This window comes from Pristiophorus japonicus, chromosome 14, assembly GCF_044704955.1.
Source record: "Pristiophorus japonicus isolate sPriJap1 chromosome 14, sPriJap1.hap1, whole genome shotgun sequence".
In the NCBI taxonomy this organism is placed as follows: Eukaryota; Metazoa; Chordata; class Chondrichthyes; family Pristiophoridae; genus Pristiophorus; species Pristiophorus japonicus.
The window spans coordinates 155,880,256-155,907,421 of record NC_091990.1 but is presented as its reverse complement, the minus strand read 5'-3'; the positions used below and the strand labels follow the sequence as shown (position 1 = coordinate 155,907,421).

Here is a 27,166-nt window from a genome sequence, read left to right as displayed (position 1 = left end):
TGTGAAGGAGGCCCTCGTGGCCAATCCCCATAACGAAAACGTCCCGCATGCCTCGTCAAGGTGTGCCCCAAAATCACACAGCGCCGCGAGTCTCCTGAGGTCCGCAGCATATTTGGTGACATCCTGGCCCTCAGGTCTGCAGTGACAGTAAAATTTGTATCTGACCATGAGGATGCTCTCCTTCGGTTTCAACTGGTCACGAATGAGTTCAGTCAGCTCTCGTATGACTTGTCCCTGGCGCTCCCGGGTGCCAGCAAATCCCTGACGAGACAGTAAACCTCATCTCCACAACTGGAGAGCAATATCGCCTTACGCTTCTCTCTCATTGCGTATGTGTCCTCCGTCAGATCGTTTGCTGTGAAGTAGTACTCGAGCCTTTCCGTAAAGGCCTCCCAATCATTGCCCACGGTAAAATCCTTTCGCGAGCCCAGAGTAGCCATGGTTGCGTGGAGTTCGTCCGCTTTCTCGTTGCCAATGTGGTGTATGTAGCACACAAATCACTGACTCCACACAGTCTGGTGTAAGTCTAACTGCTGTGACCTTCGTCCTTTATTGTTCAGCTCCAGAGTGCCTCCCAGGTGTGGTGGTCAGCCTTATATAGTCCTTGTTACAGGTGCTACCAGGGTTTCCCACCGCAGCGCCCTCTGTGGTGTGGCATAGTACTTACATTACATTTAAGGTACTGTGACGATACACACATCATTACATAACAAGATTGATCCCTGGGGGTGGGGTGGGAGGGGGACGTCCGGGGGAGGAGGGGAAGGAAGTTGAGATCGATCCCCGGGGGGAGGGGGTTGCGATTGATTTCCAAGGGTGGTGAGATTGATCCTCGACCCCAGGGCCAAGTTGTGATCCCGGCGGGGAGGGGTGTTCCAGGCCCGGGGGCAATCCGACCCCTGTGGTCGGATCCCTGACGGCGGGGAGCGGCAGGCTGCTGGTGGGGGAACTTGGAGGGCCGGGAGGCAGCACTCCTGCTCCTCCCAGCCCACAAGGATTGCTCCTGAGGCTAAGGCCGCCTCATTGCGGCCACCGAGAATCCACAGCCTGATGGAAGTGGGCGGGTTGGGTCGAGTTTTACATTTGTGCAACTTTCACTCTCCACTCCCCTCTCCCCATGCCTCCGACCCACCCATTCTTCTGAAAATTCCGGCCATAATTTCTGATCTGGTCAAGTATAAAGCCCTGTTTGGGAAGAAGTTGCATATGCTAATATTTTGATTGCTTGACTACTTCCAAAGTACTGCGTTTACATGAAAGAAATTCTATGTGATAAATTTAGCAATTAAGGAATCCATTGTAAAGTATGAGCCTGAATTGCTGCCATTGTCATGGGCTAAAATACCATTCTTGGCTTGAACGCTAATTTGGTCATATTTGAAAGAGGATGTCATCCTCCACAAATGTACTTTGAGAACATCGGACACTGTGATACTGAGACTGGAAGGAGCTGTACTGTTGGGGAGGACTGTACCTGAGCTGGGACCAAGGTCCTGGAGGAAAGGATAGCAAGGACTGTAAATAAGACTTTAAACAAATAACATGGGAAATTACAGGAACCTAACAGTAAAAGAATTAGGAAAAGAGGACAAACTAAAGGAAGGAATAAGGATAACATGAATAGCCAGAGATCGGATGAAGTCATAGAGCATAAAGGTAAAATAACTATTAAAACGAAAGGGGCGAAATTGCCGTGGGCCTTGATTTTGGTCGGTAACCACCTGGGGGCAGGACTTTCTGCGCTCAATGCATGAGTCCCGCCCCTGCCGCTGATTTCGGCTTACCATCCCTCAAAGGAAGCAGAGTGCAATCTCGCGCGCTCCCCTTCCTTTGGGGGCGGTCATCGAAGCGCTACTGGGGTGCTAAAGGAAGCGCTACGCGGATGCTCTGCATAGCATTGAAGCGCCTCAATGCCCCTCCCCTCGCTTAAAGGGGAGGACCGCTGCACACTCTGCAGGCTTCCGATGGCCTCTACTAGGCCACCAGGGCAACGGGGGCCAAGCCTGCAGCCCAGCACCCAAAACGGAGTGCCGGACTGCACGATGGCGGCCCGGACCACGCTAGGGCCACCATCGTAGAGCCGACCCGAGAGTCGACAACCAAGAAAAGTTGGCGGCCCGAGGCGCTGGCGCCCTCCACTGTAAGGAGCGCCCGAGAGCAGATGTCGGCTGCGAAGGTGGCATTTTCCCCTGTGGGGCATTAAGGGGTCGGCGTGCGGTGGTGACGTGCATGTCAATGACGTCATCGGCGGTTGCGTGGTGGCCCAGGGCACTAACCACATTGTGCGGCCCATGGCAGTGCCTCCGCAAACTCCCGGGCAATTTCCCAGGAGGCAGTAGCGCCCTCTCCCCCAGGTGAAAAGTCTCCTCCCGCCCCGTTAGCACCTCCCAAAGAGAGAGGAATAATAAACAAAAACAATTTAAACCATTGGTACAGCAATGTACGTAGTATTCAACACAAAATTAGTGAACTTTAATAATTTGTAGAGAGGTTCCGGATAGTAGGGATGACTGAAACATGGCTTTAGAGAAGAAGATTGGCAACTAATTAATGCCAGATATCACACATTTAGGAAAGAAGTGGACGGAGGGGAAGTAGTAATGTACTAATTAAAGATAATATCAGTAGAAAAATGGATGTAACTAGCAGTAAGATAAATACAGAATATGTATGGATTGAGTTAAAAGATAAGAAGTGTCATGTATGTAACCTTCATGTAACAACACTACAATACTGTACATACTTGAGAAATGCACACATTGACCACAGGGGGTGAACTTGTGGGAGACACTCCTCACCTGGTCATCCAAGTATATAAAGGGAGATCCCACGCAGGGTCATCACTTCTTGGTCCTGTGAATAAAGGTGCAGGTCACAGAGTGACCTTGTCCATGGAATGTGCCTCGTGTGAATTTGTGGTATTGTGTAAGGACTTTACAAGAAGGGATCCATCACCCTAATAGGGATATACTGTAGACTAGTGGAAGAGAATTGAAGGAAGAAATGTGTGGGTAAATCTAGCAGACATAGAATAATAATCATGGAAGATTTCAACAACCCCCAAATAAACTGTCAGAAAGAAGTAGCGAAAAGAGTAAAGGGAATCGAGTTTTTACAGTGTATATAGGACTCCTTTCTCACTCGGTATGAAAGAAGTCCAACAAGAAAAGAATTACTGCTGGATCTTGTAATGGGTAATGAGCCAGAACAGAGAGAAGTAAGAGTAGGAGAGAATCTTAGTAGTAGTGATCACAACATCGTAAAGTTCAAGTTTAGGATCGAGAGTGACATAAGTAGGACAAAGACTAAGGTATTGAAAAAGGGCAAATTATGAGGACATGAGGCTGGAACTAAAGAAAGTAAATTGGGAGAAATTCTTGAAAAACAAAGACAGAAAAACACTGGGAAACCGCAAAAAGGGTAACCAATAGCATTCAAGAGAAATGTATTCCACTAAAAGCCAAAAACAAGCAAGCTAATTACAGGAATAAAGAACTAAAGGAAAAATTGAATCTAAAGAAAAATACGTAAGTACTTAGATATTAAAGGAGAGGAGGACAAAAGAGAAAATGAGAACTTAGGAGAGAAGTTTAAAAAAATACACCAGGAAGGCAAAGAGAAATTACAAAATCAAATGATCAAGGACTATAATATAAATAATAAAATGTTCTATAGACACATAAATAACAAAAGGAAAATTAAAGTAGGGATAGGACCACTAAAGGATGAGCAAGATAAACTCATTGGTAATGATATAGAAATGGCAGCAGTATAACTACTTTGCCTTAGTTTTTACTAAAGAAGATAATGAAATATACATTTCATTCAAGGGTGAGCATGAAAAGAATATTAATACAACTGAGATAGAAAGGGAGAAAATAATTCACAAACTAACAAAACTAAAATAAGATAAACCCCTGGTCCAGATGGTATGCACCCACGGAAACTAGAGAGGAGCTTGCAGATGCACTAGTTTATATATACAAAAGATCCATAGAAGGGGAGGTAGTGCCAAAGGATTGGCAGACAGATAATGTTGTTCCTATATACAAAAAGGGAGATAGAGCAAAACCTTGGAACTATTGACCAGTCAGCTTAATGTCAGTGATAGGAAAGATACTGGAATCTATACTAAAAGAAGTGATAGAGCATTGAGACACAGAAAATACAATGAAAAAAGTGGTCAGCATGGATTCCGAAAGGCTAAGTCATGCTTAACTAACGTGATAGAATTCTTTGAAGGGGTAACAGAAAGAGTAGACAATGCTAATGTAGTAGATGTCACATACTTGGATTTTCAAAAGGCTTTCGATAAAGTACCGCACGGTAGCCTCATGTGAAGTCAGGGAGCAAATAGCTGAATGGATAGCAAATTGGCTAAAACATAAAGCAGAGAGTAGGGGTAAAGGGTAGTTACTCAGATTGGAGGAAGGTAGAAGGTGGGAAGTGGGGTCCTACAGGATGCTGGGAACACTCTTATTTATAATTTACATTCATGATTTGGATTTAGGAATAAGTAACTCAATATCAAAATTTGCAGATATCAAACTGGGGAGTATAGCTAACGCTGATGAAGAATGCAACATAATACAAGTATACATTAGAAAACTTGCAGATTGAGAAGTTAAGTGGGAAATTAACTTTAAAGTAGATAAATGATGAGGTGATGCACTTTGTTAGGAAAAACAGAAACATCACCTGCACCTTTGAAAGCAAGAAACTGAATGGGGTAGAAGCAAATGGAGCAAAAGGTGGAGGGTTACAGGTGAACAAATCATTCAAAGCAGCATCGCAAGTCAGCAAAACAATTAAAATGCTAACACAGCACTGGGATTTATTTCTTGGGGAATTCAAAATTAGTGAAGTTATGTTAAACTTATATAGGACCCTTGTCAGACCTCATTTAGAGTATTGTGCACAGTTCTGGTCTCCATACTATAAAAAGGACATAGAAGCACTGGAAGAAGTGCAAAATAGATTTACAAGGAGGGTACAGAACTGAGAGCTTACAGCTATCGGGAAAGATTGAACAGGTTGGGGCTTTTTTCTTTAGAAAAGGGAAGACTTTGAGGCAACCTGATCGAGGTCTTTAAAATTATGAATGGGTTGGACAGGGTCGATGTGGAGAGAATGTTTCCACCTGTGGGAGAATCCAAAATACGGGATCATAAATATAAGATAGTTACTAATAAATACAATAGGGAAATAAGGAAAATGTTATTTTACTCAGTGTGGTTAAAGCATAGAACTCACTACCACAGCTTAGATGCTTTCAAAAGAAAACTAGACGATTACATGAGAAGTGACTAGAAAGATATGCTGAAAGACTGTAATGAGATAGATGGAATGGCAGGAGACTCGTGTGAATTATGAACACCAGCACAGACTAGTTGGGCTGAATTGCCTGTTTCTGTGCTGTATACTCTATTATGTAACCTAGCCTGAAAACTTACTTAACTGCAATATACATAATGCAAAAGGAAATACTGGTACTGATTGGGGCAAGTATGTAATTTCAATTAAAAGTTTGTATTTTATTAGTGGTAGAGGAAGCAGAATAATTGTTATGATATAATAATGGCAGTGACATGCATGCATTTATGATAATCATCTGGCCCAGGAGATTGGGAAGCAGAGACGGAACCAGAAGTTGAGGAAAGAATTGGGAGATTACCAGGATAGAATTAAGAGATCACAAGGGTAGAACAGGAGATAAAGTGAGAGAGAACAGGTACCAAGACAGAGCCAGGAGATTTGGGGAATTAGGTCAGGTATTAGGAAGCATGAAATTGTGAAATCATGGGAATAGAGGAAGGTAATATTGGACAAAGACAAGAGTTTGCAGGGATGGAGCTAGGTGGATGATGAATCACAGAACTGGGAGAGTGCATGAATAGTGCTAATCGAAAACATTACAATCCTGAATTTGCAAGACACCACTATATGTCATAGAGCTTTCTTCCTGATGAGCACTGCTTACCAATTTGGGCATGAAAACCTGTGCACCAGATGCATTGTGAACATTTTGTGGGAAAGACACTCGTAAGTATTTAAGAGGCAGTGCTTACAGCAACGCAAGCTTTGTTTGAAGTATGAAAACTATATAAATTGGTCCCAGAGCGAATTTGGCGTTTTCTAGCTCCACCCCAAGCACGCACTTTGTCCATATGAAATAAAAACATAAGAACATAAGAAATAAGAGCAGGAGTAGGCCATATGGCCCCTCGAGCCTGCTCCGCCATTCAATAAGATCATGGCTGATCTGATCATGGACTCAGCTCCACTTCACTGCCCGCTTCCCATAACCCCTTATCCCCTTTTCGTTTAAGAAACTGTCTATTTGTGTCTTAAATTTATTCAATGTCCCAGCTTCCACAGCTCTCTGAGGCAGCGAATTCCACAGATTCACAACCCTCTGAGAGAAGAAATTTCTCCTCATCTCAGTTTTAAATGGGTGACCCCTTATTCTAAGATTGTGCCCTCTAGTTCTAGTCTCCCCATCTGTGGAAACATAGGGCCCAAGTTTCCACAAGAAAAAAAACGGGCGCCCCTCCGAGCTGGGCGCCCGTTTTTCGCGCTTAAAACGGCGCCTAAAAAAATCCTCGGTATTCTGCACCGATTTACAGGTCCTCTGGCCCTTGGCGCAGCCAGCACGAGCTGTGGGGGGGCGGAGCCAGGTCCCTGCGCTGAAAACAGTGCCGGGACCTCTGCACATGCGCGCTACAGTCGGCACGCAAGTGCAGTAGCTCCAGGCGCCGAACTGTGTGGGAGGGGCCCGAAGCACGCAGCCCCTAGCCCTGGCCCAATGGCCTCACTGGGGCTCCTCCCACGGCCAGCTCCTGCTCCCCGCCTGACCAGATCCGACACTCGCTCCCCCCCGCTGACCAGACCCGACCCGACACCCGCTCCCCCCCCCCCTGCACCGACCCGAGACCCGAGACCCGCTCACCATCCCCGACCAGACACCCGCGCCTCCCCCGACCCGACACCCGCTCCCCCGACCCGACACCCGCTCCCCCCCTGCCCCCCGCACTGACCCGAGACCCGACACCCGCTCCCCCCCTGCCCCCCGCACTGACCCGAGACCCGACACCCGCTCCCCCCCTGCCCCCCGCACTGACCCGAGACCCGACACCCGCTCCCCCCCTGCCCCCCGCACTGACCCGAGACCCGACACCCGCTCCCCCCGACCAGACACCCGTTCCCCCGACCCGACCTGAGACCCGCTCCCCCCCCCCGGACCCGAGACCCGCTCCCCCCCGACCTGACGCGAGACCCGACACCCGCTCCCCCGCCCCGACCCGACACCCGCTCCCCCCCACCCCGCCCCGACCCGAAACCCGACCCCCGTTCCCCCCCCCGCCCCGACCTGAGACCCGCCCCCACCCGACTGACCCGACCCGCGCTCCTGTTGCCCGACCCGACGCCCCCCCCTCTCTCTCTCTCCCCCTCTCCCTCCCTCCCCCTCTCCCTCCCTCCCCCTCTCCCTCCTTCCCTCTCCCTCCCTCCCTTCTCTCTCTCCCCTCTCTCTCCCTCCCTCCCTCCTCCTCTCTCTCCCTCCCTCCCTCTCCCTCCCTCCCTCTCGCCCTCCTTCCCCCCCTCTCCCTCCCTCCCTCCCCCCTCTCCCTCCCTCTCCCTCTCTCCCTCCCTCCCCTCTCTCTCTCTCTCTCTCCCCTCTCTCTCCCCTCTCTCTCCCCCTCCCTCCCCTCTCTCTCCCCTCCCTCCCCTCTCTCTCCCCCCTCCCTCCCCCCTCCATCCCCTCCCCCCTCCCCCCTCCCCCCTCTACCCTCTCTCTCCCCCTCCCTCCCCTCTCTCTCCTCTCTCTCCCCCCTCCCTCCCCCTCCCTCCCCTCTCTCTCCCCTCCCTCCCCCTCTCCCTCCCCCCCTCTCTCTCTCCCTCCCTCCCTCTCTCTCTCCCCCCCTCTCTCCCTCCCCCCTCTCTCCCTCCCCCCCTCTCCCTCCCCCCCCTCTCTCTCCCTCCCCCTCTCTCTCCCTCCCCCCTCTCTCCCCTCCCCCCTCCCCCCTCCCTCTCTCTCCCTCCCTCCCCCACTTCCTCTCCCTCCTCCCCCACTCCCTCCCCCCTCCCTTTCTCTCTCCCTCCCCCCTCCCTTTCTCTCTCCCTCCCCCCTCCCTTTCTCTCTCCCTCCCCCCTCCCTCTCTCTCTCCCTCCCCCCTCCCTCCCTCTCTCTCTCCCTCCCCCCTCCCTCTCTCTCTCCCTCCCCCCTCCCTCTCTCTCTCCCTCCCCATCCCTCTCTCTCTCCCTCCCCCCTCCCTCTCTCTCTCCCTCCCCCCTCCCTCTCTCTCTCCCTCCCCCCTCCCTCTCTCTCTCCCTCCCCCCTCCCTCTCTCTCTCCCTCCCCCCCCTCCCTCTCTCTCTCCCTCCCCCACTCACTCTCTCCCTCCTTCCCCCACTCCCTCTCCCTCCCCCCTCTCTCTCTCCCTCCCTCCCTCTCTCTCTCTCTCCCTCCCCCCTCCCTCTCTCTCTCCCTCCCCCCCTCCCTCTCTCTCTCCCTCCCCCCTCCCTCTCTCCCTCCCTCCCCCCTCCCTCTCTCCCTCCCTCCCCCTCCCTCTCTCTCTCTCCCTCCCCCACTCCCTCTCTCTCTCCCTCCCCCCCTCCCTCTCTCTCTCTCTCTCTCTCCCCTCCCTCTCTCTCTCTCTCTCCCCCCCTCCCTCTCTCTCTCTCTCTTCCCCTCCCGCTCAGCGGCACGAACGGCTGCAGAATTCTCCCTGGCTGAAGCACTTTCACACAGGTAGGAAGATGGTTTATTTAATCTTTTCTTGGCTTATAAATGTTTATTCAGGTTGGATTTATTTGTATAATATTTGTAGAAGTATAAATAAGGATTTATTGTCGAATTTAATGAGTTCCCACCTCGTTCTGGACACCTAATTTGTAACCTGCGCCTGATTTTTTAATGTGTAGAACAGGTTTTTTCAGTCCTACAAAAATCTTCACTGGCTCCATTCTACTTTAGTTTGGAGTACATTTTCTCTGTGGAAACTTTCAAATCAGGCGTCAGTGGCCGGACACGCCCCCATTTGAAGAAAAAATTCTGTTCTAAACTAGAACTGTTCTACCTGACTAGAACTGCAAAAAAAAAATGTGGAGAATTGCGATTTCTAAAATAGTCCATTCTCCACCAGTTGCTCCTAAAAATCAGGCGCGAATCATGTGGAAACTTGGGCCCATACTCTCTGCATCCATCTTGTTAAGCCCCTTCATAATCTTATACGTTTCGATAAGATCACCTCTCATTCTTCTGAATTCCAATGAGTAGAGGCCCAACCTACTCAACATTTCCTTATAAGTCAACCCCCTCATCTCTGGAATCAACCTAGTGAACCTTCTCTGAAATGCCTCCAAAGCAAGTATATCCTTTCGTAAATAATGGAAACCAAAACTGCACACAGTATTCCAGATGTGGCCTCACCAATACCCTGCTTTTATACTCCATCCCCTTTGCAATAAAGGCCAAGATTTCATTGGTCTTCCTGATCACTTGCTGTACCTGCATATTATGCTTTTGTGTTTCATGCACAAGCAAGTACCCCCAGGTCCTGCTGTACTGCAGCACTTTGCAATCTTTCTCCATTTAAATAATAACTTGCTCTTGATTTTTTCTGCTGAAGTGCATGAGCTTACACTTTGCAACATTATACTCTATCTGCCAAATTTATGCCCACAAACTTAACCTGTCTATGTCCTTTTGCAGATTTTTTGTGTCCTCCTCACACATTGCTTTTCCTCCCATCTTTGTATCATCAGCAAACTTGGCTATGTCATACTCTGTCCCTTCTTCCAAGTCATTAATATAGATTATAAATAGTTAGGGTCCCAGCACTAATCCCTGCGGCACACCACTAAGTACTGATTGCCAGGCAGAGAATGAACCATTTATCCTGATTCTCTGTTTCTTGTTAGTTAGCCAATCCTCTATCCATGCTAATATATTACCCCCAACCCTGTGAACTTTTATCTTGTGTAGTAACCTTTTTTGTGGCACCTTGTCAAATGCCTTCTGGAAGTCTAAATACACCACATCCACTTGTTCCCCTTTATCCATCCTGTTCATGACAGCCTCGAAGAGTTCCAGCAAATTTGTCAAACATGACTTTCCCTTCATAAATCCATGCTGACTCTGCCTGACCGAATTTTGCTTTTCCAAATGTCCTGCTACTGCTTCTTTAATAATGGACTCCAACTTTTTTCCAACCACAGATGTTAGGCTAACTAGTCTATAGTTTCCTGCTTTTTGTCTGCCTCCTTTTTTAAATAGGGGCGTTACATTTGCAATTTTCCAATCTGCTGGGACCTCCCCAGAATCCAGGGAATTTTGGTAAATTGCAACCAATGCATCCACAATCCCTGCCGCTATTTCTCTTAAGACCCTTGGATGCAAGCCATCAAGTCCAGGGGATTTATCTGCCTTTAGTCCCATTATCTTACTGAGTACCACCAACTTAGTGATTGTGATTGTGTTAAGTTCCTCCCCCTCTGTAGCCCCTTGACTATCCACTGTTGGGATATTTTAGTGTCCTCTACCGTAAAGACGGATACAAAATATTTGTTCAGAGTTTCTGCCATCTCCATGTTCCCCATTACTAATTCCCAGGTCTCGTCCTCTAAGGGATCAACATTTACATTAGCCACTCTTTTCCTTTTTATATAGAAACTCCTGCTATCTGTTTTTATATATTATGCCAGTTTACTTTCATAGTCTATCTTACCTTCCTTAATCATTTTTTTAGTCATTCTTTGCTGGCTTTTAAAAGCTTCCCAGTCTTCTATCCTCCCACTAGTTTTGGCTACTTTGTATGCTCTTGTTTTTAATTGGATACCATCCTTTATTTCTTTAGTTAGCCACAGATGGCTCTCTTTTCTCTTACACCCTTTCCTCCTCACTGGAATATATTTTTCTTGAGAGTTGTGAAATATCCCCTTAAATGTACACCACTGTTCATCAACCGTCCTACATGGCATATGCACTGGCTTTACCAGAAGGAGGCTTATTAAAGATGCCTACCATTTTCAAAAATTGTTCTATAATTTTCAGTGTTTTTTTGAGTGGGCATATTTTTTAGAAACATAGAAACATAGAAAATAGGTGCAGGATTAGGCCATTCGGCCCTTCGAGCCTGCACCACCATTCAATAAGATCATGGCTGATCATCACCTCAGTACCCCTTTCCTGCTTTCTCTCCATACCTTGATCCCTTTAGCCATTAGGGCCATATCTAATTCCCTCTAGAATATATCCAATGAATTGGCATCAACAACTCTCTGCGGTAGGGAATTCCACAGGTTAACAACTCTCTAAGTGAAGAAGTTTCTCCTCATCTCAGTCCTAAATGGCTTACCCCTTATCCTTAGACTGTGTCCCCTCGTTCTGGACTTGCCCAACATCGGGAACATTCTTCCTGCATCTAACCTGTCCAGTCCCGTCAGAATTTTATATGTTTCTATGAGATCCCCTCTCATCCTTCTAAACTCCAGTGAATGCAGGCCCTGTTGATCCAGTCTCTCCTCATATATCAGTTCTGCATCCCGGGAATCAGTCTGGTGAACCTTCGCTGCATTCCTTCAATAGCAAGAATGTCCTTCCTCAGATTAGGAGACCAAAACTGAAAACAATCCTCCACGTGAGGCCTCACCAAGGTCCTGTACAACTGCAGTAAGACCTCCCTGCTCCTATACTCAAATCCCCTAGCTATGAAGGCCAACACGCCATTTGTCTTCTTCACCGCCTGCTGTACCTGCATGCCAACTTTCAATGACTGATGCACCATGACCTCAAGGTCTCGTTGCACCTCCCCTTTTCCTAATCTGCCGCTATTCAGATAATATTCTGCCCTCATGTTTTTGCCACCAAAGTGGATAACCTCACATTTATCCACATTATACTGCATCTGCCATTCATTTGCCCACTCACCTAACTTGTCCAAGTCACCCTGCAGCTTCTTAGCATCTTCCTCGCAGCTCACATCGCCACCCAGCTTAATGTCATCTGCAAACGGAGATATTACACTCAATTCCTTCATCCAAATCATTGATGTATATTGTAAATAGCTGGGGTCCCAGCACTGAGCCCTGCGGCACCCCACTAGTCATTGCCTGCCATTCTGAAAAGGACCCGTTTATCCCTACTCTCTGCTTCCTGTCTACCAACCAATTCTCCATCCACATCAATACATTACCCCTAATACCATGTGCTTTAATTTTGCACACCAATCTCTTGTGTGGGACCTTGTCAAAAGCCTTTTCAAAGTCCAAATACACCACATCCATTGGTTCTCCCCTGTCCACTCTACTCGTTACATCCTCAAAAAATTCTAGAAGATTTGTCAAGCATGATTTCCCTTTCATAAATCCATGCTGACTTGGACCGATCCTGTCACTGCTTTCCAAATGCTTGCTATTTCATCTTTAATAATTGACTCCAACATTTTCCCCACCACTGATGTCAGGCTAACCGGTCTATATTTCCCCGTTTTCTCTCTCCCTCCCTTCTTAAAAAATGATGTTACATTAGCTACCCTCCAGTCCATAGGAACTGATCCAGAGTCGATAGACTGCTGGAAAATGATCACCAATGCATCCACTATTTCTAGGGCCACTTCCTTAAATAGTCTGGGATGCAGACTATCAGGCCCTGAGGATTTATCGACCTTCAATCCCATCAATTTCCCTAACACAATTTCCTGACTAATAAGGATATCTTTCAGTTTCTCCTTCTCACTAGACCCTCTGTCCCCTAGTATTTCCAGAAGGTTATTTGTGTCTTCCTTTGTGAAGACAGAAGCAAAGTATTTGTTCAGTTGGTCTGCCATTTCTTTATTCCCCATTATAAATTCATCTGATTCTGACTGCAAGGGACCTACGTTTGTCTTCACTAATCTTTTTCTCTTCACATATCTATAGAAGCTTTTTGTGATATCTTCACAGAGCACAGGACACACAGCTCCTAACATGGCAGGCAGCTCTCTCAGAAGCCTCTGAAATCTGCCTGGTTCTGTTTATTATTAACCCTGCACTTGCAGTACATAATACACAGTGTGGAGCTACAAACATTACAAGCTTACAGACATTACACTTCTCCCTCCTTAATGAAGAAGCCATCATAACAAACATCATACACAACTTTCATGTTTATACATAACACAGGATATAAACTTTTTTTTCCCATATTTACAAATTCAACTTTACCACTTGTTTTCTGTTTCGAAGAGGATACCTTTGCTCTCGAACAGAACCTTGCAAACATGGTCTCGAATCTAAACTCATTCGAGGCTCATCCTGAGGAACGTTTTCCTCCATGGAATTTCCTTGATTTTCATTTGAACTCACTCTAACTTCAGGCTCTTTGTTTTCCTGACTCGGACTCAGACTTTCATTCTGATTCTCTCCTGGATTTGTTTCCAGTACATTGGATTTAGGATTTGCTACTGGTGTATCAAAACTATCTGATGAGTCAGAAATAATTGAATCATTCCCATCTTCAACTCCTTCCATGTCTGAAGTAAAATATGATCAGTATGAACCTGTCCATTATCAAACATCTTTACCAAATATGTGCGAGGACCACATATCTTCACCACTCTTCCTGGTAACCACTTTAACCATTTATGGTGATGGTTCTTCACTCTCACCTTCTGGTTTAAATTCACACTTCTATCTTTTACTCTACCTTTATCATGATTCTCTTTCTGTCTTAATTGTGTCTCTTCTATGGACTGTGCCAAATTTGGCTTTAACAACGATAATCTGGTTTGTGGCTGTCATTTGAAAAACAACTCTGCTGGTGTTCTACCAGTAGTTGTATGAGGAGTATTTCAATATGTAATCAAAAAATTAGCCAATTTGTGGTCCATTATCCGAAACAATCTCTTCAGGGAGGCCAAATGAAGAAAATAATTTTTGCAAAATGTCCAATGTTTTACTTGTTATTTTCCACATTGGAAACACCTCAACCCACTTCAAATGGCTATCAATCACAATGAACAATTGTTGTCCTTCTAACTCAGCAAAATCAATGTGTAGCCTTTGCACACCCTGGGAGGCCATTTCCATGGCTGTAATGGTACTGGTGGTGGTTGCTTGCTTACCGATTGACATGTCGTACACTGACTCACGATGTACTCTATATCTTTATCAAGACCTGGCCACCATAAATAACTGCGTGCAAAACTCTTGGTCAAGCACATTCCCAGGTACTGGTCATGGAGGTCTCCTAATAATTTGGACCTGAATTTATTTGGTATAACCACTCTTGCACCTCACATGATACAATCTTTATCAACTGATAATTCATTCCTACGAATGAAGAATGGATGTGTATCTTTGTCTGTTACCTGATTTGGCCATCCATTTGCAATATACTCATACATCTTTGACATCACTGGGTCACGTTTGGTTGCTCTACCAATCTTTTCAGCTGTGACTGGCAGTTCATCAATGTATGAAAAATAAAACACTTCTTCCCTATTGGGTGTAACTTGTGATGGGGAAGGCAATCTAGACATTGCATCAGCATTACTGTGATCAGCTGATCGTCTGTATTCAATATATGTATATGCTGACAAAATCAAAGCCCATCTCTGCATTTGGGCTGCAGCTAATGTTGGAACTGGGGACTTTGGATGGAGGATTGCTGTTAGCGGCTTATGGTCCATAACAATGGCAAACTTACGACCATACAAGTATTTGTGAAACTTCTTGACCCCAAAAATTAATGCCAAAGCTTCCCTTTCAATTTGCGCATAATTGCTCTCACTGGCACTGAGAGTGCGTGAAGCAAAAGCAATTGGTCTCTCCTCCCCACTACGTGATACATGAGAGATCACTGCCCCAACTCCATATGGAGAGGCATCACATACTAGCTTAATCTCCTTAGATATGTCATAGTGAACTAACATGGTGCTTTCTACCAATTTGCTTTTACACTCCTTGAATGCTGTATCGCATTCTTTTGACCACTTCCAATGGATCTGTTCTTTCAATAATTCATTCAGTGGATGTAATACTGTAGCCAAACTTGGTAGGAACTTCCCATAATAGTTCAAAAGACCCAAGAATGAATGAAGTTCAGTGACATGCCTGGGAGTGGGTGCATTTCTGATTGCATCCAATTTTTTCTTGGTCGGATGTAAACCATCTTTGTCTACTCTGTACCCTAAGTACTCCACTGAGTTTTTAAATAACTCACACTTCCGAGCAGACACTCATACTCTGTGCTTCTCTAACTGTTTGAGGACTTCATTCAACATGTTATTATGAATTTGCCTATTTGGTGCTGAAATTAGTATGTCATCTAAATAACATACTACCCCTTCAATACCTTGCAAAATCTGGTTCATCATCCCTTGGAATATGGCAGGGGCGGAAGACACTCCAAACGGTAGCCTATTAAATTGATATAGGCCTAGATGAGTATTTATAGTCAAACATGACTTGGACTCCTCATCTAGTTCAAGCTGTAAGTAGGCATTCATAAGATCCAGTTTTGAGAAGATCTGACCACCTGTCAGTGTTGTGAACAAATCTTCTATATTCGGCAATGTATTGGGGACATTACCATCTAGAACCTGGTTTACGGTTACTTTATAATCACCACACAATCTTACCTTACCATCGGACTTAGGTACAACAACAATGGGTGTAGCCCAATTACATCGATCCATCTTACAAATAATGTTCTCAGTCTCCAGTCTTTTGAGTTCTTGCTCAACTTTCTCCTTGAGTGCATATGGTACAGAACGTGGCTTGTAGTAAACCGATCTAGCGTCCTTCTGTACCCTTACACTCGTCTTGAAGCCTTGAATTGGACTGCCCGTTTCGCAAAACACCTTCGGATATTTCTTGATAACCTCATCCGTTGATGAAATTCTCGCTTCCACACAGAAAATCTTACTCCAATCCAGCTTCAGTGAGCTCAACCAATTTCTTCCTAGTAAGGCAGGCATGTCTTCTTTCACTACTATTAGAGACAAGTTCTGAAATTGAACTTTATATTTCACCGGTACGGCGATACGACCTACCACAGGAATTTTCTCTCCCGAGTAGCCTCGCAGTTCTATCTTGGATTTCTCCAGTTGCAAATCACGCAATTTGTCGCGGTATAGTGACTCTGGTACTACACTCACGGATGCACCCATGTCAATTTCCATTGGTGTCTTGAATACCGCAACATCTATGTGAATTTTGATGCTTTCCGAATCGCTGTCCGTTAACCTCGTGCTCCTGATGACGTGTAACTCTAACATCGCCTCGTCCTGTTGCTGTTCTTCCATGCTACGTAGTCTCTTGGGATTTCTACTCATAGCTTTGAATGCTGGACTCATAGCTTTAAAAACTGGTTTACCCTTCAATCGGCATGTCTTCGCAAGATGCCCAGTCTTCCTGCAGAAGAAACACTCTGCCTTCACGTATGGACAACTGTTGTTCCAGGCACCTATAGCATGACTTCGACGCTCTTTTAGAATTTCCAGTTTCTGAGACTTTGGGCCCCCATCATCTTTTACCTTGAACCTGCAGGTGATTTACCTCGGTTGACTGACGACCGTAATTATTATTTAATTCTCGGGAATATTGTTAGGCCATGCCCATCGACCTCGCTATCTGACAAGCAATTTCAAAAGTCAAGTTATCCATCATCAATAACTTCCTTCTGATCGCATCATTTTTCACCCCACAAACAAAACGATCCATAATGCTCGGTTTTGAAAGTTTCCAAAATTACAGTGCATCGATAGCTTTTTTAATGCTACGATGTAATCACTGATAATTTCATCAGCCTTTTGATTCTGAATCCCGAAACGATACCTTTCAGCAATTTCTAACGGTTTGGGGTTATAGTGCTGCTCCACCTTCATTAAAATCTCTTTAAACGTTGTGTCCTTTGGCTCGTCAGGCAGAAGTAGATTTACAAGGGTTTCGTATAATGCCGGACCCGCCTCCGATAAGAAGATCGCTTCTTACGTTCCAACATAGCCCGGTTCTGGACTGCATTGTCTGGAACTTCGATTATGTTATTTGCAGTGAAATACATTTCTAGCCAATCCACATACACTTTAAAACGTTCCCAGTCATGTCTATATCCCCCCAAATGTCCGATTACACCTGCCATTTTAATCTCTAGCTGTTCACACCGTGTGCTGTATTTTACCTCGGATTTTGTAGCTTTTTTCCCAAAGACAGAAACTTCCAAAGTCTCCTGTCGGCTGACTGAATCTTTCACCAACAAAATTTAAGCTTTAAATCATCCGAAAAATCCCATCTCAATCGCCGAATGTGATATCTTCACAGAACATAGCCCACACAGCTCCTAACATGGCAGGCAGCTCTCTCTGAAGCCTCTGGAAATCTGCCTGGTTCTGTTTATTATTCACCCTGCACTTGCAGTACACAATACGTCCACATCCACAGTGTGGAGCTACAAACATTACAAGCTTACAGACATTACACATTTCCAGTCAGTTTTTATGTTCGCAGCAAGCTTCCTCTCATACTCTATTTTTGCAAGATTATATTCAGTATTTGAGGGATTGAATTGTGCAACTCTATCTGTTATTCTTTGAAAGCCATAAATGAGTGGCCTTGATTTATTCTTTAACCACGTCTGAAAATACCAAACATAACTCATGATCTATTCAAACATGCTTTGTTACATTAGGAGGCTGGCCCACAGCTCTTGAGCTGCAGTGCATTGTACTTGGTGATGTGCTAATTAATTTTCATTACTCTTTCAATACTGAACTGATGTTCCTTGTTCAAAAGAAAATCTTTTCACTCATTGTGATTAGTCTATTAGTTGATTAATATTATTAATCTGTTCAGGAAAATGAGTCAAATGTTTTGAGCCACAGCAGTTAAAATACACATTACATAAAGATGAGTATTCTGTTCCATAATGAAAATTTTGATACTGCATTTTCCTCTGAAAAACTCAAATAGAAGTACTAATTTGTAGTAAGTGCCAGCTGTTCTGAGAAATAGATCTGCGATCTTTTAACCCATGAATCTTCCTCCAGAATATCCATGTAATAATTTGCAATAGCTGTGTGTATCAATTTTTTGACTCTAATGGCTTCTAAAGCCAGTTCCTAAACAAGTGGCACAAATCTTGATAGGTTTACAGAGAATATTTTAGTTACATTTGGTCCACAGATCTTTTTATGCTCAAATATTGACTTTGGGGTTTTTGAACTTTGAAAATAGAGTTTCATTTTAATATAAAAGCAAAATACTGCAGATGCTGGAAATCTGAAATAAAAACAGAAATGCTGGAAATATGTAGCAGGTCAGGCAGCATCTGTGGACAGTTAATCAGAGTTAACATTTTAGGTCTGACGAAAGGTCAATAAATCTTTTTATAAAGCTGTCAGCTGTGGCTCAGTGGGTAGCACACTCACCTCTGAGTCAGAAGGTCGTGGGTTCAAGTCTCACTCCAGGGACTTGAGCACATAAATCTAGGTTGACAGTGCAGTACTGAGGGAGTGCTGCACTGTCAGAGGTGCAGTTTTTCGGATGAGACATTAAACAGAGGCTCCGTCTGCTCTCTCCAGTGGACGTAAAAGATCCCATGGCACTATTTTGAAGAACAGCAGGGGAGTTATCCCAATTGTCCTGGCCAATATTTATCCCTCAATTAACATAGCAAAAGTAGTTTATCTTGTCATTATCACATTGCTGTTTGGGGGATGTTTGCTGTGCACAAATTGGCTGCCACGTTTCCCACATTACAACAGTGATTACACTCAAAAAGTACTTCATTGGCTGTAAAGTGCTTTGAGTTATCGGATGGTCATGAAGGACACTTTCTTTTTCTTTATATGAAGCTACTATTGATTTCCATAGCTGCTGGTTGTTTCCATACTCATATCGTTGGATTAGGTTAATGTGGAAAGAGTAATATGGAAAGGGGAATATTAAGAAGAATACAATTGATTAATGGAATTCAAATGAAATTACTAAAATAAAATGGACCAGCAGTATATTAGCACTCACGCCACAAATTGTTGAATTGAGATCCAATGATAGTCAATACTGCAAACACTTTGCGAGAATGTATGTGCAATTGATTTGATCAGGTTACAGATACATCATTACATGGAATATTTGTGCTGGAAGTTAGCAGCCTGGCTTGCTCCCTCATGCCAATTTGCTGAAATCAAAATTTCTGAGTATACAAACCTTGTTGTTTATCTATTTACTGGTCTTCGCAAATTTTAGTTTAGCCGTTGTGCTTCAATTAAGAAGTTTAGCATATACATTTATATTCTAATATAAGTTTTAAGGTGTTGCGCTGTCTTGTAAGTTTAATGGATCAGTCATTAAACATGTATTCATTGTTAATTTCTTATGGAGCAGGTACAGCTCAATGTAGTATTAAATATTAATATTCAAAATCTTCCCTTTTATTTTTATTGTGCTATTTCTAATACTTGTATGACACATATGCAAGCAGTCAGTTGGGTCCCCAAATGCTTCTCGTGATGCAACTTAATAAAATAAACAGCAAATTACATAATGCAAGAAAGGCTGCATAATTTGTATTTAACAAGATTAATCAATATTAAAATTCTGCAGTTATATCTGTAATATTGGGCAGCCAAGTTGTGTGGAATATAAATGATTTTTCATTTGACAAGTTAAAAATTGCTTTGCAGTGATCTTGAACAAACTTAACTGGATATACTACCAATAGAAATCAAACATTTTTTATATTCAAGGGCTGGTATTGGCAGTTCATTCTGCTTTAGCCTCTCTTGTATCAGCTACACTGGCATGACCTAATATGAATCAATAAAAACAGCTTATGGCTGTGGGTGTGCAAAGCAGCTGCCTGTAAAAATTTTAATGCCATCGTTTTGATTACTTAGGAAAAATTAGCACGGATATCTGTGTATTTTTTATTTAATTTATGCTCATTATGTTTGCCTCCCAGCCTTCCACATGCCTAAATAGAAATTAGTCATGGCTTTTTAATCTTTATTGAGTTTTCATCTGTTGTACAACCCATGCTACAACCTTCCATTGATTTTATTGTTAAACAATTATTTTGCATTGCAGATGCTGCACAACAAGCATGTGATGGTGCGTGTAGGAGGGGGATGGGAGACGTTTGAAGGCTACCTGCTGAAGCACGACCCTTGCCGGATGCTGCAGATTTCCAGAGTGGATGGCAAGACCTCTCCAGTCCCGAACAAGTCCCCGACGATCAAAGATCTGAGCCCTGATAGTTACCTTGTGGTAGCTGCCCATTACAGAGGCAGAAGAGAGAGTGCAAGTAACAATAGTGGTAACTGGGGAACAAAGTGATTGTCCAGTATTTACTATGCAACTGTGCCCACTCGATTATTTTGAGTAGTGATCCAATATACCAAAAACCTGTTACTGTAGCTACTTTTCAAACCAAGCAGGCCAAGAATAATCCAACCCAATCACCCTAAGGTCTCTTTGGGCTTTTTATACAAGTCTTAGCGAAACCAAAATAGGGGGGGAAAAATGCAGAGTATTACCAACTAAAGCAAAATGTAATGGCAGTGTTGTAAATGGACTTTAGCAAAAGTGATTGGGATAATAATATTTGCAACAAATTGGTGCAAGACTTCACTGATTTAAGTCTCACCTTAGGAAAATTCCTTGATTGGGAAGTGGTAACATTGTAGCAGTGCCTATTTTGATTACAGATGTTCTACTTGTTGCTTGGCTATCACATATCCTGCTTCTCTTGTATCATTGCTGTTCACTGGCTTAGTGTTAAATACAATATTGGTGGTGCACCTGTACCAGTGACAATACACCAAACAGGAAGGGCTATGTACTCTGCAACTTGTAGGAGGATAGTGGTCTGGATATTTCCAAATTGCCAAGGAGCCTGAACTGCACCTCCTCTGTTCTGTGATCCATATGTTTATACCATTTCAGAGTTTGGGCTGCCTCCCAATTTTGAGCATTCCAAACTCTCAGTAATTGACTGACCTTTCCAGCCGAGCAGCTGAACGTGATGCTTGGCACCATTTGATTATCTCAGTCTGTCTGTCTGGTGGTTATAACAGTACCCTAATACTTTGATCCAATTTCTTCTCCTTCCCATCTATTCAATACTAAAATCACAAACATTCTGTGCAATGCAAAATCATCCCCATTTCTCCCAACATCATGCTGCTTTGAAAGTGACACCAGTGTGGAAGGGACTATTTGCAACCTATCAGAACAACAATTAAAAGATGATGGGTGGCTCTAAATGTTTTTGGTAGCTCATAGTCTTACCAGAATTTATTTAAACAAACATTCTCAAATCTGTGCCACTCTAGTTACATAGCTGTTAATCCAAAGATTTATTTATACAGAAAGATTGTTTTAAATGTCCCACTACTTGGCTATGAAGTCAATGCAGGATAGGAACAAAAGCTGCAAACTTTCCCCTCTGTTCAGAATTCCAGACATTGAATGATTGCTTTATGCGTCTCTGCTTTTTCCATTTCCTACATGTACACCAAACACCAGAAAAAAATAACCAATGTGCCTATATCACTGCCCAGATTTGCTGCTACATTTAAAAAGATTAAGAGTATCAAATCTCCCTCCCCAAATGCACGCACACATACACACACACGTTTCATTTAATTCACCATGTGTTCAGTTTAAGAAAAGGGAGGCTTTCCCTACTCTTACCGAGACACATACATATTTAAACATACTAATTATACTACCGTACAGGAATAGCAGCACATAACTATTTATGTGCCTTTAATAAAGGATTACCTGTATTTCCCTCATCAATAACCTAGACTCCTGAACAAGTCAAATTTACACAGCAGGTGCCATGGATATAGTGCAGATGACCAATGCTGCTGGCTGAACAGCAGTTGCTAACCCTCTGTATCCCTCAGAGGTTCCATTTAATTTAAATTGCATGCATTAGCTGCATCATGCAGAATGGAATTAATCCAATTAGAAAATGCTTTCCTTTCACAAGATACAATAATTGTAACCCCTTCTTAAGCCAGTGTCCAACAGTGCAACAGATATATAAAACCAAATGTAGGTTCATTGATGTTTAAATAAAAAGCACTGTAATTAGATTTAATAAATCTTTGATTTAATTATTCAGAAGATACTTGCGTTGCCCCCCCTTCCCAAACCACATTTGTTGCCACATCCTAAAATAAATCAAAAGCAAAATACTGCAGATGCTGAAAATCAGGAACAAAAACAGAAAATACTGGAAAAGATTCAACAGGGCAGGCAGCATCTGTGGAAATATATCACTTTAAATGGTAGTTTGCTCCATTCTGGAGTTACTATATGATTGTGAAGTCCACATATATATCTACACGGCAACATTCAATAAGATGATATAAGATATACACTGATTTTGTTTACTCAAAATGATCTGAATTCACAATAATTATAATGGCAGACAAAGCATTTCACTTAGGGTTTAATGATGGGAGTAAGTGGCCATCAATCTGACTTCATCATGGAAGAGAGAGACAAAATACAGATATTTTTCTCTGGACCATTTATACAATTGCGTTTGACAGTGAATAGCTACAATTACATATCTATAAACAACTGTGAATTCCCAGCTACTGTGTAGATGGGAAACAAGACTGGAAAAGCTCCTGTCAAATGAACTGACAGCTACTGCACAACAGTAGCCGAATAAAACATTATTTGAGAATAAGTACTAGGCTGCAGTGAGTTAAAGAGCATAATAACCAGTGAGACGCTATGGTTAAAATAAAAGAATTAGCATTTACAGATTTGTTTTACCTTACCTTTGTCAAACCTGGCAAAATTGATTACAGTACACACTGTCCAGCACTACAATTTGACAATCTAATCCTAAACATTACACAGCTCCAAGTACTATACAAGAACATCTATGTTTTATAGCAAAATATTCTTTAAAATTGTAGCATAAAATCAGTATTTAAAGGCAGGCGAAACAGAATTTAATAAAATTGTTCCTTTGCTTTGTGCAGTAACAGTTCTTGACCACTATGTGTCAGCATCCTAAATACTGTGATAAGAATACCTAGAGGCAGTAGAAGAGCACTGCAGGAACTTTTCCACAGGTCTCAATGATTTTTGATGGTTGCACATATTCACACACATGTGCGCGCACACACACAGAGAAAACAAATAACCATTTTATTCACTGGCACAAGGTGATAAGGTAGATTTTTTTTATAAACAGATTTCAATTATTTCATGTGACCAAAGCACAGAATAAAAATTAAAGTAAAATTAGTAAAAGCATGTTAGTTATCAATTCATTTTGATTTTATGTATTTGCCAGTTGTTTTCCCTGCTGAGACATATCCCAACGTACATTCCCACTGACACATAGCTGGTGTCATGTGGGATTGCTCCAGACTCCTTTTTATATGCTTTTTCACATTAATGCATTTCTGTAATAAAAAAATTAAATTCAAAGAGTTGCCTAATTAAGACATTCCCAAATCAGTTTTCAGCAGATCCATCACCACAGCACAAACCTGGCGGTAAATTGTCACATGCTGTTAAATCTCAAAGAAGCCATAAAACCCATTGGTGGGCAACTGATAGAGGACTGACATTCTTTCTACTTGAGGTCGGTCTGGTATAAATGAAGCTTTGAACTGTACCCCAGTTATAGCTGGCCTTGGAGTCCTCTATATTCCCAGCAACCTGTTTGTCATTGATGGACAAAGTTTCCTTTGCTCTCAAAGATCTTAATTACTTTGATATCTCCATTACAGTTGATGGGCAACACAGCAGTTCTATTTTCCTCTTAGAGACTAACTGAATGTGAAAGGTTTGGAATGAAAACTAATTAATCCTTACGCATAGATTTCTTGTGGAATTTAATTTACAATACCTGTAAAATATGCCTTCATTGACATAGGGTTGAAGTACACAAGAACAGGGATAGGCCCTTCAGCCCCTCAGGCCTATTTGAGTAGTTAGTTGTAAATCATGTCTCGCTTATGTTTCCAAGCCAATTTTACATTCCTACTACATAACCTAACACATTATATTTGGCATTGCCCTCTCCTGTTACAAATGCATTCCAAAAAGCAGAAATGGATTCAGTTTCAACACAATATATTGATGGGTGTTTAAACACAAGTGTTCATTTTTGTTAAAGGCAACCAAGTTTTGTACTTGCCCTACAAAGGATTTAAACTGTAAATATCTTCTCTGCATTCCCAGCCATGGCTTTATTGTAAGTTAAAAATTTATAACAAAGTTAGACATTGTTGGATAGGGCTATGAACTGTTGGTCTAATTTACTCGTTTTAATAATGCTGATAATCCCTCAGCTCCTATAGTAGATTCTTGTATGCCTGAGCAGGTTTTTTTTAAAGCAGTACATCTTGGACCTTTGCTATATACCTGTATTGTAAATAATGCATCTATGCAATCTCCCACCCATCATCGCTTGTTCGAAAGGGTCAGGAGTATTCTGCTTTGCAATAAATTGTACAGAGCTGTGTCATATTATTTTCTATAAATACAAAGGTAAAATATTGTGTATAATTTTAAACTTTGCTAAACGCCATGCAGTACTGCTTATACAAGCTGCCTAGATGTGTGTATAGCATTTTAAGATGATCTAAAAAGCATTGTTTAAAATGTATTTTAAAGCAGAAGCAGTAAGACCTGAAATAGCAATGCACTAAACACTGACAATCATATGCCAAAGAGGCCTATATGACAGATGACAAGGAAACACCTTTGACATGCAGAGTTGATGCCTGAAAACTTCTGGTGTTGACACAGGCTTGGTATTCATACCCACTATCTGCTTGATAACAGTTTCATAATGAAGCTTCCCTTCAATAATAAAGGGATTATCCAGCATTGGAAATAAGTGCTACATTACTGGCTAGAAAACCAAATGACTGGAGAATAAATCTGACTCCCCTCTTTAAAAAAGGGAAACAGAGTTAAACCAGGAAATTATAGACTAGTTATTCTCACTTCAGTTGTTGGTAATCAACTATAGTCTATAATATGGGATGAAATACTAAACGTATAGATTTTGTATTTAGAAGCAAGCAAGGAGGTCATGTTGACTTGTGGCTGCAGTGGGAGTATTGCTAACAGTTTTGAACATTCCATTGTAGATGATTATAAAAGCAATGGAAATGGTATACAATAGATTCAAGAGTTGTGAATAGATAAATAGTGATAGATTATTTCCATTGGCCAGCAAGATATAATACGAGGCACAAAGTTAAGAGCATGACAAAAAGAATTAAAGGGGAGCTTAGACAAAGATGTAACCACAGTAGCTGGTTAGGATTGCCAATTCTTTACCACAAACTGGTGTTTAAGCAGAATCGCTTGATAAAGAATATTAAAACTAGTATGGAGAATAAGGAGAGTACAATTAGACTTGGTGGCTTATGTGGAGAAAAACATTTGCCACATGGCCCATTTCTGTGCTTTAATATTCTAGGATTCAATGATTCTATTGGAATTTATAAAATGCACTCAGTGTTTCTACTGTAAGATTTGATCTGAAGTGTCTTGAATGACACTTTTCAGGACATAAGAATTGTGTCCCTAACATCTTTAAAACTGCCATATCTTTCAAGAGACCATTCTAAGTTCCCGTTAACATGTCACATGAAATTTAAATACTTCCTGAAATACTTTGAAAGAATCCTAAAGTTCTTTTACTATAAATTCAAATAGAGTACTGGAATACTGAGAGTTAGAGTAAAAATGAATGCACAGTGCTCTAGCCATATACCAATTCTGTTATTTCTATTCCACAAGTAACAAGAGCATCATGGGAGTCAACTTTTATTCTCCAATCATTTGCTGAGAGAGGTCAAATATGCAAATTACTTTAAAGTATGATCTGTCATAGACTGGCAAGTTAATGCAGCCTAAGTACTCATCAAATTGCATTTTAACAGGTTTTTTTTATGTACTAGTGTTGTGAAAGATAATGAATGTGCATGCTGGGCAGACTTTATAACCTCAATGTTAAACAGTAGCCTTGTCATAGCGGGGAGGGGTTGGGAAGGAGAAAGAATGCTCAGCTTTTGAAGAATCAAGTGTCTTATACATGTCATGATGACACAAAACATGGATTATGTTTTTTGCAATCCAAATGATGTAACATGTTAACACAGAGGTCAAAAAGTACCAACTACTTTACAGGGGATATTACCGGACACAATTATTTTCCCTCATGTTGCTAGAATGCTTTATCTTAGAACGCTAATAAAATGTTCTTCAGTACTTAGTTTATATATGGTTTGAAAATGCATTGCAGAGTGAATTATTAGCTTTATCAGAAAACCACAACATCACAGTGTTAATACTGCCCTCTAGTGGCAAACCTGTCAAACTGTCTCTACACAAATGACTTCCTTTTGATTAACTTACCTGATGTGGTAACAAAAATCAACACGTGAATACATTAATCATGCAATTAAATGAACAGTCACTAATCAACAAGGATGGCACATTATAGCTTGGGTACCGGTCTTCAAAAATGATTATCATCATCATAGGTAGTCCCTCAAATCGAGGATGACTTGCTTCCACGCCAAAAAAGGATGAGTTCACAGGTGTTTCAATGAAGGACCTAATATTCCACGTCCTGAACTATATCCTGAAGGGTGGAAGATGCCTGTGGGTGGATTTTTTTAACGTGGTGTGACCGTTGCACACCAGCCATCACACAGGCTTGACAGAGCTAGGTCTTGGTCCAATGGCAAGGGTTATCCAAGCCGACTGGAGACCTGCTCTGTTGCACGGACCTAGTGCGCACACATATCGCAGTGTGGGCTGGCCCGTGCTGCCCCTGGGCCCTTGCCTCTTCTGGCCTCGAACTCACGCCTCTCCTGGGCCCCGATCACATCCCTCTACAATTTCTTGCGGCTCCTTCGCCCCGATCTCGCCACTCCTACTGTATCTGCCCACGCTCCAATCACCGACCTGGACCTTTGTGTGATGGCGTACCTCTGCAAAATCACAATTATAATCATAACACTGCACATTGCAATCAATTATGGTAAATTTCTGCAAAGTGCTGCATTTAATAGAATAAAAGAAGAAAAAGGGAAGAACTTCAAGTTAACTATATCCCTGCATTTTATGCCAAAACAGCACCACATAGTTACTTGAGTTGTTTAGAACAATCTGAACTCATA

At 42.7% G+C, this 27,166-nt stretch overlaps 1 protein-coding gene across 7 annotated transcripts in view; it reads left to right on the top strand.

Annotated features, from left to right (window-relative positions):
* LOC139280158 (growth arrest-specific protein 2-like) overlaps positions 1 to 26,249 on the top strand; it is a 289,936-nt gene extending 263,687 nt beyond the window's left edge. For all 7 annotated transcript variants that reach the window (XM_070899704.1, XM_070899702.1, XM_070899703.1 and 4 more), the window contains one exon: positions 20,067 to 26,249. In XM_070899704.1, the coding sequence (XP_070755805.1) occupies positions 20,067 to 20,315 (249 nt within the window). In that variant the 3' untranslated portion in view covers positions 20,316 to 26,249. The remainder of the gene's footprint in view (positions 1 to 20,066) is intronic.
* Positions 26,250 to 27,166: the final 917 nt, after the last annotated feature.